An 18,282-nucleotide genomic window follows, 5' to 3' on the forward strand; every position below is an offset into this window, starting at 1 on the left:
ATATCACCCAAAAAATAGGGTTGATAATAATACTGCCAAGCACAACCAAAACAGTGCTGCCTATTATACCATAAATAATACCGTTAATACCAAATAATGCTGCCATGTACTTTCCAAATAATACTGTTAATTTATACATTACCCAAATATTACTGCTATATATTACTCAAGAAATACAGTCATACATCACCCAAGTAATGCTGCCATGTAGTTGCTAAATAATACTGCTATACATTACTGAAATAATATTGTTGTGCGCTCTACAAATAATACTGACATATGATGTGTAAATAATACTGCCACATAATGTCTAAATAATACTGCCATACAATGCCTAAATAATACTGCCATACAATACCTAAATAATACTGCTATATAATGCCTAAATACAACTGCCATATAATGCCTAAATAATACTGCCATATGATGTGTAAATAATACTGCCACATAATGTCTAAATAATACTGACATATGATGCGTAAATAATACTGCCATATAATGCAAAAATAATACTGCCATATACCGTAATGTCTAAATAATACTGCCATATAATGCCTAAGTAATACTGCCATATGATACCAAAAAAATACTGCCATATGATGTCTAAATAATACTGCCATATGATGTCTAAATAATACTGCCACATAATGCCTAAATAATAATGCCATATGATGTAGAAATAATACTGCCATATGATGTCTAAATAATACTGCCATAAGATGCCTAAATAATACTACCATATGATGTCTAAATAATACTGCCATATGATGCCTAAATAATACTGACATATAATGTCTAAATAATACTGCCATATGATGCCTAAATAATACTGACGTATAATGTCTAAATAATACTGCCATATGATACCTAAATAATACTGCCATATGATGCCTAAATAATACTGACGTATAATGTCTAAATAATACTGCCGTATGATGTCTAAATAATACTGCCATATGATGCCTAAATAATACTGACGTATAATGTCTAAATAATACTGCCATATGATACCTAAATAATACTGACGTATAATGTCTAAATAATACTGCCATATGATGTCTAAATAATACTGCCATATGATGCCTAAATAATACTGACGTATAATGTCTAAATAATACTGCCATATGATGCCTAAATAATACTGACGTATAATGTCTAAATAATACTGCCATATAATGCCTGAATAATGCTGCTATATGATGCCTAAATAATACTGACATATAATGACTAAATAATACTGCCATATGATGCCTAAATCATACTGCCATATGATGCCAAAATAATACTGACGTATAATGTCTAAATAATACTGCCATATAATGACTAAATAATACTGCCATATGATGCCTAAATCATACTGCCATATGATGCCAAAATAATACTGACGTATGTCTAAATAATACTGCCATATAATGACTAAATAATACTGCCATATGATGCCAAAATAATACTGACGTATAATGTCTAAATAATACTGCCATATAATGACGAACAATAATGCTACAAAGTGCCCATATTAAGCAACTGAGACCTGCACTGACACATCAATGCCTAAATAATGCTGCCATAGCTGTGTAGATAGACTTCTATAATATGATTAACCCTATAAGCACCTTATTTTCCCCTCTTTTGCCTTAGCTAGTGAGTCCCAATTATCAGCACATGAAGAGTTAACCCCATATCTGCAGCCCCCCCCCCCCCCTTTGCAGGTCACACAGGATGGATGCTCCCCCCGCTGAGCCTCTACTCAAATTACACCAGACACGAAGGCGTTAACCCGGCGGGTCCGGCCCGTACAACGCAATCAGGCGCAGCCCCCGGCCGTACCACTATGCAGCAGAATGGGGGGAGATGTAAACTGCAAATTTATTATTTACAGTTATATTGAGGGTCCATTACACTTGAGAGCCGGTGCTGTGTAGAGAGTGTTCTGTTAGATGTGGATCAGTACCGGGCAGAGTATTCCGGCGTGGACAGGACATGAGGGAAGTGTGTGGGCTCCCCCATTCCTGTAGGGGATAGTGAGGCCCTGAGTGCAGGCAGCAGAGCTTCATTCTGGCTGGGAGGCAGTGTGGGAGGTAAGAGGCTCCTCATCATCTTCATCATGAATGATGGTGGTTATAGTGATGCATGCAATGTGCTGTTATAATTATTATTATTAGCATGTCATTATCTCTCTCCTGTGCAGTAGGGGGCGCTCTGCACTGCACATACCCTGCATACTGACTGTCTCCTTACCCTCCAGATGTGCTATAGCATCTGCCTTATCCTGGGGGGCTCCATACTGCATGTGAATGGAGTCACGTAACTTTCTGTACAGCCCACTCCCTTAGCCGGGGTTTGGGGGATCCTTATTTACTGCTATGGCGCCCCAGCGATAATCTGATTACCCCGTATAGCGGAAATAAGTTGTATCTTATCCATGGAAAAGGGTTTGTAGACGTGAATTTTATGTGTATATGTTGGTATTTCATGTTTGTGTGCCCTCTAGGGGGCGCTCTGCAATGTCTAATAATGCCACATGTGACCCAGAGGGTGGATCTGTCATGTCAAGTGCACGGGACCTTTACATTTTAAGGATGATATCGTATAGCGGTGGCGCCGGTCATGTCCTGACCTTTGCACTTTCATCTTAATTTATTTCGTCCAAGTTTCTTAAAGTGTTTGCTGCTTTCCTTCTTACACAGCGCCACAACCATCAACAGGCTGTGTTTGGTATTACAGCTCAAGGATACATTGTGGCAGCCATGTTGCTAACTTCATCAGTCCCCTAAAGAGCACCTACCCCTAAAGACCACCACTACATTCATTCTATAGTTCCCCATCACCTGAATAGGGGATGTTTACATTTTCAGAAAACCCCTTTATATATGTTGAATTGGCTACAACTAATTGGACATCCTATAGTTTTCTTTGAGCAGTCGGGGCAGAATTGGACGACCCTTTTAAAGCAGATCCAGAATCCAGAATTTTAATATTAAAAACCTTAAAATGTAGGGTCTTCTCTGTTCTACCAGTGAGGAAGTCTAGTAGCGAATCTTCAGTTTTCCTGCAGCGCCCCCACAGGAGATATGAAGTATTACACATTGTCCGTTCATATCAATGAGTTGTGGTTGTAAGGAGGACAGGACGGGTCCTCCGGAGGGAGAGACGCTCTTTAGTACTAGAGTTGAGTGAACCTGGAGTCCTGTTTAGGCAGTGCGACCCAGACATATTCCCGGATTAGCGGACGTACAGCCCCTAGTGACTAGTCAATGGCTATGATTGGCCGTGGCGCCGGAATGCGAACGTCAGGTTTTCTCATCTCTATTTACTGCTTTCTACTTTAGACGAGATTCGTGAGCAGAGGATCCTCTTTTATTAAATCGTTAGAAGTTGTGATGTGTTATTTACAGCTCTATAGTCCACTGGCCTCAATGGTGTCACTGATGAGGCCGGTCATCATAAGCCGCACGCCAGTAACAACCAATCACAGCGCAACTTTCATTTTACAGCAAGTTATGAAACTAAATCCGCTCTGTGACGGGTTAACAAGATGTTCCTAGTGTTATCTTTACAACATGGCCTTTGACTAACTGGTTCCTGTAGGGTACAAGATTGCTTCAGGGGCGATATGTTCACTAATAACACGACTGCTGAGGCCTTGTTTACATATCAGCCCTGACACCATCTTGTTTCCTCTTACAACCAATCACAGAACAGCTTGAATTTCAAATTCTGTTTTTTAAAAATGCAAACTGCTCTGTGATTGGTTCCTATGGGCAACAAGATGGCCTCTGGGGCGTTATGTTCACTAATAACACGACTGCTGAGGCCTTGTTTACATATCAGCCCTGACACCATCTGGTTTCCCCTAACAACCAATCACAGTACAGCTTTAACCCCTTCGCGCTCCGCGGCGGATATATCCGCCACGGAGCGCAGTGACTTAGCGCTCAGTGGCGGATATATCCGCCACGGCTCCTATGCCGGCTCGGCTCTGGATCAGAGCCGAACCGGCATCGGGAAACACGGGGTGCCGGCTGTAACTAATAGCCGGCACCCCAGTGTAACACCCGCGATCGGAGTTGTCTCCGATCGCGGGTGCTTAACCCGTTAGATGCCGCGGTCAGCGCGACCGCGGCATCTAACAAGTATCTGGGGGGTCTTTCCCCCACGATCGGCCCCCCCGAACCGTTTTCGGGGGGCGCCGATCGTTGCTATAGTAACTCTGGGGTCCGATCTGGACCCCAGAGTTACTAGCAAGAATTGCCAGTAAGATGGCGTCTGTGACGTCATCTTACTGGCAAAGTGCCAGCCTATGCAAGTGCATAGGCTGACACTGATAATACTCTGCAATACATGAGTATTGCAGAATATTATCATGAAGAAGCAATCAGAAGATTGCTTCTTCATGTCCCATGGTATAAAAGTGAAAAAGTAAAAAAAAAAGTTATTCAATAAAAAAATAAAGTCATAAATCACTAAAAATGCCCCAAACCCCCAAAACATATAAAGAGACATATAACTCAAAAAAAAAGTCTAAATCATAACACAAACCCCACATATATAGTATCACCGCGTCCGTAACAACCCGTAGAATAAAAGTAAATCATTATTGAACCCCCACGATAAACGCCGTAAAAAAAAACTGTTATAAACCCTCCAAAAATTATGATTTTTACCTTTTCAATCCCACAAAAAATGATATAAAATGCGACCAAAAAACCATATGTACTCAGACATGATACTGGTGCAAAGTACAACATGTCCCGCAAAAAATAAGCCATCAACCAGCTCCGTAGCCAAAAACGTAACAAAGTTATGCCACTTGGAAGATGGCAATACAAAAATTATAGATTTTTCCCCACATTAGGGTTTTGTTTGACAAATTTAGTAAAACGTAAGAAAATATATTCATGTCTGGTATCCCCGTAATCGTATCAACCCATAGAATAAAGATAACATGACTATTAGTCTATACGGTGAACACCAAAAAAAAAAAAGTCAAAAATCCAGTACAGAATTGATGCTTTTCTACTCCTGCCCTCAAAAAAAGTTCCTAAATTTTCAACAATAGGTGATACCAACCCCAAAATGGTAACAATGGAAAAAGCATCTCATCCCGCAAAAAAAATGCCGTCACATGGCCCCAATAACGAAAAAGCGAAAATTTTATAGCCTTCAAAAGGGGCCAATGAGGAAACTAAATTCCTGGCAGCTGCAGCGCCCTCCTTCCCTTCTGCGCCTCGCTGTGCCCCCATAAAACAAGTAACGGCCACATGTGGGGGGTCTTTGTACTCAGGAGAAATTGCAGAACAAATTGTATGGTGGGTTTTCTCTTTTTATATTTTGGAAATGTGTAAATTTTGGTGCTAAATGAACGTATAAGGGAACAATATGACCATTCTAAATTTCACCTCCATTTTGATTCAATTACTATGAAGATCTCAAGGGGTTAACAATCTTCGTAAAAGCTGTTTCTGATAGCTTGAGGGGTGCAGATTTGAAAATGGGTTGGTTATATAGGGGGTTTTGATGCTAAATATGTAAAATTTCATTCAAAACTGTATTTATCCCCAAAATAGTCAATTCTGAAAATCCGGAAAAGCGATATTCTATTTGTAAGCCGCGTGACGTCAAAATAAATTATCCAGATATTTCAGAAATTATGAAAATGTAAAGTAGACAAATGGGAAATGTTATTCAGCAACTTATTTAGGTGGTAAATCTATCTGCCTGAAAACGTGATGATTTAGAATTTCGAAAATGGCAAATTTTTCAAAAAATTCATCACATTTTCTTTTTTTTGTAAATAAACGCAAAACTTATCTGCCAAAATTTACCACTAAAATGAAGTACAACATGTGGGGAAAAAACAATCTCAGAATCGTTTTGATAAGTAACAGTGTTCAAAAGTTATAACCATATAAAGCGAAGCAAGTCAGAATCCAAAAAATCGGGCTGAGCCTTAAGCTGTAAAATGGCTGCGTCCTTAAGGGGTTAATTTCCGATTCTGCTTTTTAAAAATGTAAACTGCTCTGTGATTGGTTGCTTTCTTTAAGGGTATGTTAACACAGAACTAATCTGAATTTAATGAGAATTTCAACCTTGACAACAAAAGGGGTGAATCCGATCTTGGTCCCACAACCAATTACCTATAAATTCCCATAAAAGGGGCTACAATTTGTATGATTTTCGAGTAGAGATCTGTTTCCATGTGGGTTATTGGAGTGGCAACGGCCGCCATTACATTACAATATATTATAGTTCAGGTCAATCAGTAAATCATGTGTATATCCCTTTAAGGCGGCGCACAATAATACGACCCCAGGGCTTATAGATCTGACCCTGTACACAAAGCAGAGGCGACCCGCATCCAGCGCCAGCGGAATGGAAATAAATGACGCACGTTAGGCCCCGCAGCCCCTTATTGGCATCGATCGCAGTGAACGCCCGCAGGATAAAGATGCACTTAGGATTTTATAGCTTTTCACAAAACTCATGAAAATCCACCCATTTCATCCTCTGAGAGCGAAGCGTACAAGTGTGTCCTGTGTAATGTCACATGGAGAAATGGTTCAATGACAGGTTCAGCCCTGCTACATCTGTGTATATATCCTGGACACTATATATAGAGTGCCGCCATATTGTACTCCACAATATTACAAGTGTGATCAATGAGCATTACCAGAGGCACCAGAGCCACTGCCTGCATTATATCAGTATCATCCCTGACACTGAGGACTGCGGATGTATTATACCACCACATCTGTGTATATTCTACTGATATATTACACAGCTGTACCATTATTATGCTAGTTATAGGGGGAAGTATTATAGTAGTTATATTCTTGTACATAGGGAGCAGTATTAAAGTAGTTATATTCTTGTACATAGGGGGCAGTATTATAGTAGTTATATTCTTGTACATAGGGGGCAGTATTATAGTAGTTATATTCTTGTACATAGGGGGCAGTATTATAGTAGTTATATTCCTGTACATAGGGGGTAGTATTATAGTAGTTATATTCTTGTACATAGGGGGCAGTATTATAGTAGTTATATTCTTGTACATAGGGGGCAGTATTATAGTAGTTATATTCCTGTACATAGGGGGCAGTATTATAGGAGTTATATTCCTGTACATAGGGGGCAGTATTATAGTAGTTATATTCTTGTACATAGGGGGCAGTATTATAGTAGTTATATTCCTGTACATAGGGGGCAGTATTATAGTAGTTATATTCTTGTACATAGGGGGCAGTATTATAGTAGTTATATTCTTGTACACAGGGGCAGTATTATAGTAGTTATATTCTTGTACATGGGGGGCAGTATTATAGTAGTTATATTCTTGTACATAGGGGGCAGTATTATAGTAGTTATATTCTTGTACATGGGGCAGTATTATAGTAGTTATATTCTTCTACATAGGGAGCAGTATTATAGTAGTTATATTCTTCTACATAGGGAGCAGTATTATAGTAGTTATATTCCTGTACATAGGGGACAGTATTATAGTAGTTATATTCTTGTACATAGGGGGCAGTATTATAGTAGTTATATTCTTCTACATAGGGGGCAGTATTATAGTAGTTATATTCTTCTACATAGGGAGCAGTATTATAGTAGTTATATTCTTGTACATAGGGGGCAGTATTATAGTAGTTATATTCTTGTACATAGGGGGCAGTATTATAGTAGTTATATTCTTGTACATAGGGGGCAGTATTATAGTAGTTATATTCTTGTACATAGGGGGCAGTATTATAGTAGTTATATTCTTGTACATAGGGGGCAGTATTGTAGTTATATTCTTGTACATAAGGGACAGTATTATAGTAGTTATATTCTTGTACATAGGGGGCAGTATTATAGTAGTTATATTCTTGTACATAGGGGGCAGTATTATAGTAGTTATATTCTTGTACATAGGGGCAGTATTATAGTAGTTATATTCTTGTACATAGGGAGCAGTATTATAGTAGTTATATTCTTGTACATGGAGGGCAGTATTATAGTAGTTATATTCTTGTACATGGGGGGCAGTATTATAGTAGTTATATTCTTGTACATGGGGGGCAGTATTATAGTAGTTATATTCCTGTACATAGGGGGCAGTATTATAGTAGTTATATTCTTGTACATAGGAGGCAGTATTATAGTAGTTATATTCTTGTACATAGGGGCAGTATTATAGTAGTTATATTCCTGTATATAGGGGCAGTATTATAGTAGTTATATTCCTGTACATAGGGGGCAGTATTATAGTAGTTATATCCCTGTACATAGGGGGCAGTATTATAGTAGTTATATTCCTGTACATAGGGGGCAGTATTATAGTAGTTATATTCCTGTACATAGGGGGCAGTATTATAGTAGTTATATTCTTGTACATAGGGGGCAGTATTATAGTAGTTATATTCCTGTACATAGGGGGCAGTATTATAGTAGTTATATTCTTGTACATAGGGGGCAGTATTATAGTAGTTATATTCCTGTACATAGGGGGCAGTATTATAGTAGTTATATTCTTGTACATAGGGGGCAGTATTATAGTAGTTATATTCCTGTACATAGGGGGCAGTATTATAGTAGTTATATTCCTGTACATAGGGGGCAGTATTATAGTAGTTATATTCTTGTACATAGGGGGCAGTATTATAGTAGTTATATTCCTGTACATAGGGGGCAGTATTATAGTAGTTATATTGTTGTACATTGCGGACAGTATTATTGTAGTTGAACTTCTTTATGGTTTATATTATGTATATATTTTTATATCATTTTTCTCTTTATTGATAGATATGACCACTGATCTTCGCAAAAGGAAGAAAGATACAGAATTGAATAATGCCGTCGCTCATCAAGAAACTGTGGACAAAAAGAAAGACAAGAAAGAAAAAGCTTCTTTTTGCTTGAGGTTCTTCCGGTGGACGCTGGTTCTCCTGTTGCTCGTGGTCCTAGTGGTCGGTGTGCGCTTGTACCGTGATAATGAACTGGTGAGGCGGCAGGAGGCGGCTCTGCGGGCTCTGGGTATGGAGGGTCTCCTTCTATTCTCCTCACTTGATGCCGACAAAGATCTGTACATAAGTCCAGAAGAGTTCAGACCTATCGCTGAGAAATTCACAGGGATCACTCCAGCTTTCGACTATGAAGAAGAGGACAACCTGGATCCTAACGGGGAGACCCTAAGTATCTCTGCACGGTTTCAGCCACTGCTCATGGAGACCATGACCAAGAGCAAAGACGGTTTCCTAGGGATCACTAACAGTGCTCTTTCAGGACTGAGAAACTGGACAACACCAGTGGTGCCCAACACTGTGTTTTTTGCGCGGCAGTTCAAGGCTTTCCTCCCACCCAAAAACAAAGTGGGCGTTGGAGATCCTTGGTGGATCATCCCGAGTGAGCTCAACATCTTCACCGGTTACTTACCCAATAATCGAATTTACCCTCCGCCACCCAAGGGGAAAGAGGTCCTCATCCATAAACTTCTCTCCATCTTCCACCCTCGCCCCTTCGTAAAGACCAGGTTCGCGCCCCAGGGTGCGGTGGCTTGTATCCGAGCGGTCAGTGACTTCTACTATGATATCGTCTTTCGCATCCATGCCGAGTTCCAACTCAATGAGCCACCAAATTTCCCGTTCTGGTTCTCACCTGGGCAGTTCACCGGCCATATAGTCATCTCCAAGGACGCTTCCCACGTCCGATACTTCAAAATGTTTGTGCCAAATAACAGGACTCTGAACGTGGACATGGAATGGTTGTATGGGGCGAGTGAAAGCAGCAACATGGAGGTGGACATTGGCTACATGCCCCAAATGGAATTGGAGTCTTTAGGTCCATCCATCCCCTCAGTGATCTACGATGAAAATGGAGACGTCATCGATAGTCGGAATCCCGATGGGGAACCTATGGAGTTTGTATTCGAGGAGATAAACTGGGAATCTGAGATTAGTTGGGAACATGCAGCCAAAAAACTTGAAGTCACCATGTATCCCTTTAAGAAGGTTTCCTATTTTCCGTTCACGGAAGCTTTCGATCGAGCATTTGCCGAAAAGAAACTTGTGCACTCGGTCTTACTCTGGGGTGCACTGGACGATCAGTCCTGCTGAGGTTCGGGGCGAACTCTTCGGGAGACGGTCCTGGAGAGTTTGCCCGTTCTTGCTTTGCTCAATGAGAGCTTCGTCAGTAGTTGGTCGCTGGTGAAGGAACTCGAAGAACTTCAAAGCCAGAAAGAAAACCGTTCATATGCAACGTACGCGTCGCTCCACCTGGAGAAGTACAACTTTCCGGTGGAGATGATGATCTGTCTACCTAACGGAACCGTCGTGCACCATATTAATGCCAATTATTTCCTGGATATCACCTCCGTGAAGCCAGAAGAGGTGGACTCCAGCCTGTTCAGCTTCTCCGATGGCCTGGAAGATGTGTCCACTTCCACCTATGTCACATTTTTGAGAGAAGGGTTGGAGAAAGCGAGACCTTATTTGGAGTCCTAGGTGAACACTAAGACTACTTTTTTGTGACTTTAATTTTTAAAGGGATCTGTCCTAGGTGTGACCATACAGACTGCAGCCAGTGTTATGTATTGTCCCTAAAGAGATGTGAAATCAGACCTCTGTGTATGTTGTTAGTAGCAGCAGGACTGTGATATATGGATTTATATTCCAGGATTGTATCCTACCCAAGTACATTGGAGGGGTGTCCTCACACTACTGTGCTCTGTGCAGCCAGTGTTATCTATTAGCCTTGGAGAGCTGTGTAATCAAACCTTTGTGTATGTTGTTAGTAGCAGCGGGACTGTGATATATGGATTCATATACCAGGATGGTAGCTTTTCACAAGTGCACTTGGGGGATGTCTTCACACTGCTGTACTCTGTGCTTTCTGCATTGCATTTCAACAACCCTTCTCCTCTGTTCTGAGTGACTGATGTAGTATCCAACTAGAAAATTGCAGATTCTTCAAGCTCTTCGGTTTGTGTCCTCACACTCCTGTGCTCTGAGCTCTGTGCACAGAGCTGTTCCACAGCCCATCCCTTCAGCTCTGTGTAAATACCGTAGCTGGTTACATATGACAGCAGTCACTTAGAGTAAAGGGGCACGACTGTAAAGAAGCTGAGAGCACTGGGAGCTAAAAGCACAGCAGTGTGAGGACATGCCCCCAGTGCACTTGGAGAACCTACAATTTTGGAATACAAATCTATATATCACAGTCCCGCTGCTACTAACAACATGCAAAAACATCTGATTGCACATCACTCCAGGGATAATACATAACATTGGCTCTAGAGAGCACAGAGCACAGCAGTGTGAGGACACACCCCCAGCGCATGTGGAGAAGCTACAATGCTAGAATATAAATCCATATATCACAGTCCTGCTGCTACTAACAAGAAGGTCTAACACAAAGGTCTGATCACACATCTCTCTAGGGACAATACATAGCACTGGCTGCAGTCTGTATGATCACACCTGATGGCAGGTTCTCTTTTAAGGGCACAACCAACATTTTGGGCTGATATGACACTGAGTGTTCCCTTCCGTCACAGTATTATATTACCATATGCTCCTCTTTTTCTTAGGTGTCATGACTAGTACAGGCCTGTGGGGGCGCTGCATGACTACTCTCCTCATTCTCTCGTGCTCTGCCCCTTCAGTCTCTTGGGTAACAATGTATCGGTAAAGAAGTATTTAATGTGTCCATATTTTAATAAATTCTTCACCGTTGTGTGGCCCAGTTGTAGGTCGGATTGGGGTTGGACTCCCCTAGTGTATGATGTGACCCTGTATCGGAGGGGAGGAGCATATGTATCCAGCTATTTTACAGCATCACGCTTTACGGCCTCAGGGCATGCTGGGAGTAAACACTTGCAGTTTATATCAGTCTAATGTGAACTATGCACCACTGGAGACTTCTATGTATTGTATGTGCCAAATTTTTTTTATCCTACAGCAGCAGAGAATGAGTTTCCCCCCTGACCCCGGATGTGCCCTGCTACATGACGGTGTGGCCCTAAATTTACCGTTAACGGGTTAGACCTGATTTTATTCTGCATGGGCATAATTCGGGAAGGGGGAAAGTCTGGAAATCTTCTGCTTGTTATTTTTTCCTACAAACTTTTTAGTATTTTTGTGGAACTGATCCTGGTGGGTCGTCGCGTTATATGTGTGTAATAAGTACGTTACTCATATTGTCCTTCAGAGGTGGTGTCACATGGGGGGGTGGGGTGGTAGGCGGAACCAAAGGATTTGGAAATATTTGAAGAATCTTAAGTGGAGAGTTGCATTTATACCTTCACTATCACCGTTTTTTTTGATGTAGTGGTTATGCTTTAGCTCCTCATGGGCGGGGCAAGTATTATGCCCAACCCATGAGGAGCTTACTCCTCTAAAATCAGACAATGGCTCATGTATAACAAGCCGTCCAGTTCTATAACTGTGTATTACATGTCTACTACTACTACTACTACTTCTGTTAACTCCGCCCCCTGCCCCACCCCCATACATAGCACCACATCTTACTGTTATTCCCGTCATACACTGTGCGTTGTGAAATTGTACCGTCATGGTTACTACATGTTTCTATGCAGAGAGAGGATCTGTCCCAACCATAAGACGGGTCCGGAACTTTTTTTATATATATATATAATTAGACATTTTCATTATTTTTCTATTACTCTTCTGCCTATTTTAACCCTCAGTTACTATTTTTATTATTTTATGAGACATTTTTAATGTTGTCTTATCCGGAAGGCCCTTGCTCACTAAATAGAGACTTACTTGTACCTGGGCCAAAACATATAGGAAAATCCCTTTAAACCGGAATCGGGATTTCGAGGGCTCGTCCTGTTTGTGTTGATTTTGGCTTTGAGCGGCTCCTCTGTAGGTGAATCCAGTCTGGATGACAATTTAACAATCCAGAAAATGTTAATTCTGCACCAGGAAATAAAACCTGAATCTGGATTGGTTCATTTTTTTTTTTCTCTTCTACAAAACAAGAGAAGATTTTTTTAATGAAAAACTTTATTTAACCCCTTTGCAGCCAGCGCAGGAGATGATTATTCACAGGCGCCGCTGCTGTAAGATCTGTGTTGGCGCCAATATTTATGCAGTTGCCTTTGGTTTTGATAAAAAGCAATGAACGCCACCAATGTGTACCGTCCCTTTAAGACTAATCAAGTTGTTAAAGACAAAACTAGAAGCACATAATACAAGAAATACACAAATATAAAAATTGTGGAGGGAGAGGAGGCGGGGCTGTCCATGACCAGTCAGATCACAGATTACTTACACTGCAGTATGATGGAATCTGATTGGCTGTTTGGGATAACTCCTCCCCTTTGGGCCTGCACCAAAGGTTTTTACGCTGTTTTCTATATCTGGTTTTTTTCTATAGCGCAGCATCGGGGCGATTTACTTGACATCTCCTGAATGCTCTGTCCTCTATGACGGTCTCATCCGAAAGCGATTCCTGTCGCCGGGTGAGACCCGAGTCCTGCGGACGGCGAATTATAGGAGATGAGTAGGAAGTAATTTTTACCTTTTCTGCTGTTTTATTTTTTTTTTTTCTTTCTTCAAATTTTGTATCTTTTTGTTTTCTATTTTCATCCAATATTTGAGGGTTTATGTTGTTTTTAATAATTTGACGTATTAATTAATAAAAACTTTTGGTGTTTCTTTTTACTGATGTTTTTGTCGATTTTAAAAACATTTAGTGACGGGATAGAAAATATGAAGCCCCCAACATAATAAATTACTAACACTACAATCTATGGCCCTGATCAGCTGCTCTCTGTAGTTTTAGCTCATCACTTTGGGGGAGATTTGCTACCCTTAACAGTGTAGCACAGCCCTGCTGCTACTAACAACATCCATAAAGGTCTGATTACACATCTCTCTAGGGATAATATCTAACACTGGCTGCAGACAGCACAGAGCACAGCAGTGTGAGGACACACCCTCAGTGCACATGCAAAAAGCTATAGATCCGGAATATAAATCCATATTTCACAGTCCTGCTGCTACTAATAACATAAACAAAGGTCTATTTACGATTCTATCCCGAGACAATACTCTGTCTGCAGAGAGCACAGCAGTGTGAGGATACGCCCCTGAGTCCACATTTCTCCAAGGATAATATCTAACACTGGCTGCAGATATCACAGGGAACAACAGTGTGAGGACACACCCCCAGTGCAGCTATAGATCGGAAATATAAATCCCTATATCACAGTCCTGCTTCTACTAGCAACATTCAAAAAGGTATGGTTACACAGATCTCCAGGGACAATACCTAACACTGTTTGCTGAGAACACAGAGAACAGCAGTGTGAGGCCAAACCCCCAGTAAACATTGAGAAGTTACAGTCCTGGAATAGAAATCCATATTTCACAGTCCTGCTGCTACTAACCACATATAAGGAGGTCTGATTACACATCTCTACAGAGACAACATCTAATACTGGCTGCACAGAGCACAGCAGTGTGGGGACACACTCCCACTTGCAAAGGCTATAGATCTGATATCTATCACAGTCCTGTTGCTGCTAACAACATACACAAAGGTCTTATTACACCTCTCTCCAGGGACATTAGTGTTAGACCTGATGATGGTTTCCCTTTAGTAGGCCCGACAATGACTTACATAGTTGTTACCCATAGGGGGCAGTAGAGTGAGAGCTTTGTCTTTCTAGAGACGCATCAGTTTCTATGGTGCACGTAGCTGCAGTAAAGCAAAACCCTGATTGCTGTAAATAAAGCAGGGGAGGAGTTATATGACTTCTACATGAGGTAAATACTCAGATTTGCCCCCCTCCTCACACTCTGTCCACCCTAATATTTGCCCACTGACCTCACAGACCGCACCCCTTCATATTTGCCCCCTCTTCTCACAGTTTGCCCCCTCTTCTCACAGTCTGCCCCCTTCATATTTGCCCCCTCTCCTTACAGTCCGCCCCCTTCATATTTGCCCCCTCTCCTTACAGTCCGCCCCCTTCATATTTGCCCCCCTCATCACAGTCTGCCCCCTCATCATTTGCCCCCCTCATCACAGTCTTCCCCCAATATTTGCCACAGTCTGCCCCTTATATTTGCCCCCCTCATCACAGTCTGCCCCCTGATATTTTCCCCCCTCATCACAGTCTGCCCCCTGATATTTTCCCCCCTCATCACAGTCTGCCCCCTGATATTTTCCCCCCTCATCACAGTCTGCCCCCTGATATTTGCCCCCCTCATCACAGTCTGCCCCCTGATATTTGCCCCCCTCCTCACAGTCTGCCCCCTTAGTATTTGCCCCCCTCCTCACAGTCTGTCCCTAATATTTGCCCCCCTCCTCACCGAGCAGCCCCTGTCATCATCCTCTATACTAGTCTGAGCCTGTACAAGGCGTTTCCCTGCAGGTCATGTGATCATGACATCATCACAAGGTCCTTATCCCCGAGGGATACAGTAAATGGGAAATGTATCAGAATTGTCTGAGGTAAAACTGTTCTAGTTGTCCAATCAGAGCTCAGCTTTCATTTTACAACAGCTGTTCATAAAATGAAAGCTGAACTCTGATTGGTTTCTTTGAGCAACTAGAACAGTTCTGTTCTCAGACACTTCTGATAAATCTGCCACATTGTATCTGTATGGAAATACATGCGCTGCGCCCCCCCCCCCCCATTTTCATGCAAAAACTTGATGACAATGGCCCAGGAGGCTTCAGTACTGGCCCCCAAGATGCTGTCCCCCGTTTCCCGTTCTGGGGCCCCATCTGAGGCAAGTGTCTCCGCTTGCTTGATGGCTGGTGCAGCGTATACAAGTATCTAGATGGACACGTTACAGAGACGGATCATTTCCTGGCTCCGATGCCGTGTGCGGAGGTGCCAGCTACACTCAGCCATAAATATCAATGATTCCACCATAAAACCTGAAGCTTCATGAGATAATAAGTGCCCCCTCCCTCCCCCAGCGCCTCCTGTGACCTCCAGACGCTATTAAGTACCGATACCGGTGATTCTTCTACCGTACATCAGGCTGAGTGTATAATACACATATAATAGGGGATTATACCATCAGCAATGCATTATCACTGCTACCATCATGTACAGACGGTTCATTAAAGCTTGGTTATATGTTGGATTTATATTTCAGGATTTCAGTCCTCACACTGCTGTGCTCTTAGCTCCCTGCTCTGATTTGCCTCATAGCAAATCCCTATCATCTGTCCTTAATAAAGCTGCTAAAGGCTTCTGGTTGTACACTAAAGCAGTTACTCAGAGCAGAGGAAAGGGTCTGTGGAGTCAGTAGTACAGAGAGCTATGAGCACAGCAGTGTGAGCACAAGCCCCGCTGTGCATTTGTAGAAGCTACAATCCTGGAGTATAAATCCATATATCACAGTCCTGCTACTACTAACAATATACACAAAGGTCTGATTATACATATCTATAGAGATAATACATAACACTGGCTGCAGGGAGGACAGAGCACAGCAGTGTGAGGTCTGATTACATATCTCTCCATGGACAATACATAACACTGGCTGCAGAGAGCACAGAGCACAGCAGTGTGAGGTCTGATTACACATCTCTCCAGGGACAATACATAACACTGGCTGCAGAGAGCACAGAGCACAGCAGTGTGAGGTCTGATTACACATCTCTCCAGGGACAGTACATAACACTGGCTGCAGAGAGCACAGAGCACAGCAGTGTGAGGTCTGATTACACATCTCTCCAGGGACAATACATAACACTGGCTGCAGAGAGCACAGAGCACAGCAGTGTGAGGTCTGATTACACATCTCTCCAGGGACAATACATAACACTGGCTGCAGAGAGCACAGAGCACAGCAGTGTGAGATCTGATTACACATCTCTCCAGGGACAATACATAACACTGGCTGCAGAGAGCACAGAGCACAGCAGTGTGAGGACTGATTACACATCTCTCCAGGGATAATACATAACACTGGCTGCAGAGAGCACAGAACACAGCAGTGTGAGCTATGATTACACATCTCTCCAGGGACAATACATACCACTGGCTGCAGAGAGCACAGAGCACAGCAGTGTGAGGTCTGATTACACATCTCTCCAGGGATAATACATAACACTGGCTGCAGAGAGCACAGAGCACAGCAGTGTGAGGTCTGATTACACCTCTCTCCAGGGACAATACATAACACTGGCTGCAGAGAGCACAGAGCACAGCAGTGTGAGGTCTGATAACACATCTCTCCAGGGACAGTACATAACACTGGCTGCAGAGAGCACAGAGCACAGCAGTGTGAGGTCTGATTACACATCTCTCCAGGGTCAGTACATAACACTGGCTGCAGAGAGCACAGAGCACAGCAGTGTGAGGTCTGATTACACATCTCTCCAGGGACAATACATAACACTGGCTGCAGAGAGCACAGAGCACAGCAGTGTGAGGTCTGATTACACATCTCTCCAGGGACAATACATAACACTGTCTGCAGGGAGGACAGAGCACAGCAGTGTGAGGTCTGATTACACATCTCTCCAGGGACAATACATAACACTGTCTGCAGGGAGGACAGAGCACAGCAGTGTGAGGTCTGATTACACATCTCCCCAGGGACAATACATAACACTGTCTGCAGGGAGGACACAAACCCAGTGCATTTGCAAAAGCTATAGATCTGGAATATAAATCCATATTTCACAGTCCTGCTGCTACTAATAACATACACAAAGGTCTATTTACACATCTCTCCAGAGACAATACCTTATGCTGTCTGTCTGGAGCACAGCAGTGTGAGGACCCCCCACCCCCTGCCCTCCCCCAGTGCACATCTCTCGAAAGATGATATCTAATGCTGGCTACATGTCTCCATCTAGTGAGTCTGATCAACTCACCCAAGGGATAATATCAGCTGTAGCCTCTGCCTGGACAGGCAATAGTTAAGTGGGTGTAAGTTATTGACCAATGAGTTGGCTGTATTGTAAGCTGGAGTGTGATTGGAGAAGGGCTAGCCCCTGTCCAGGAGGATAAAACCCCTGTGCAGGGGGAGCTCAGGCCTCTTGGACCTCTCGCTCCTCCTCAGGAGTCTTCTCTTTACCTCCAGCTCTCATGGAGAGCACATGCTTCACCATCAGGACTCTCAGCACACGGACTGAGGGAACATAGAGAGAGTCAGTGCACAGTACACCTTCAGTGCTGCCACAGAACCCAATCCTAGGACCAGAGTCAGAAGACTCAGCTTCCACAGTTTGGACACAGCTCCATCTCCATTACCCCAGCCTGGTGCCAGAATCTGCTGTTGACCATTTGGGCCTGTTGCTACT

General features: G+C 42.6%; 1 protein-coding gene across 1 annotated transcript; it reads left to right on the forward strand.

Moving 5' to 3' along the window:
• The first annotated feature begins 1,843 nt into the window (after positions 1-1,843).
• SELENON (selenoprotein N) lies at positions 1,844-13,670 on the forward strand. Its single transcript, XM_072154416.1, has 2 exons — positions 1,844-2,078; positions 8,788-13,670. The coding sequence occupies exon 2, from the start codon at positions 8,790-8,792 to the stop codon at positions 10,482-10,484; it is 1,695 nt and encodes a 564-aa protein (XP_072010517.1). The 5' UTR covers positions 1,844-2,078; positions 8,788-8,789; the 3' UTR covers positions 10,485-13,670.
• The last annotated feature ends 4,612 nt before the right edge of the window (positions 13,671-18,282 follow it).

This window comes from Engystomops pustulosus, chromosome 5 (genome assembly GCF_040894005.1).
Source record: "Engystomops pustulosus chromosome 5, aEngPut4.maternal, whole genome shotgun sequence".
Classification (NCBI taxonomy): domain Eukaryota; kingdom Metazoa; phylum Chordata; class Amphibia; order Anura; family Leptodactylidae; genus Engystomops; species Engystomops pustulosus.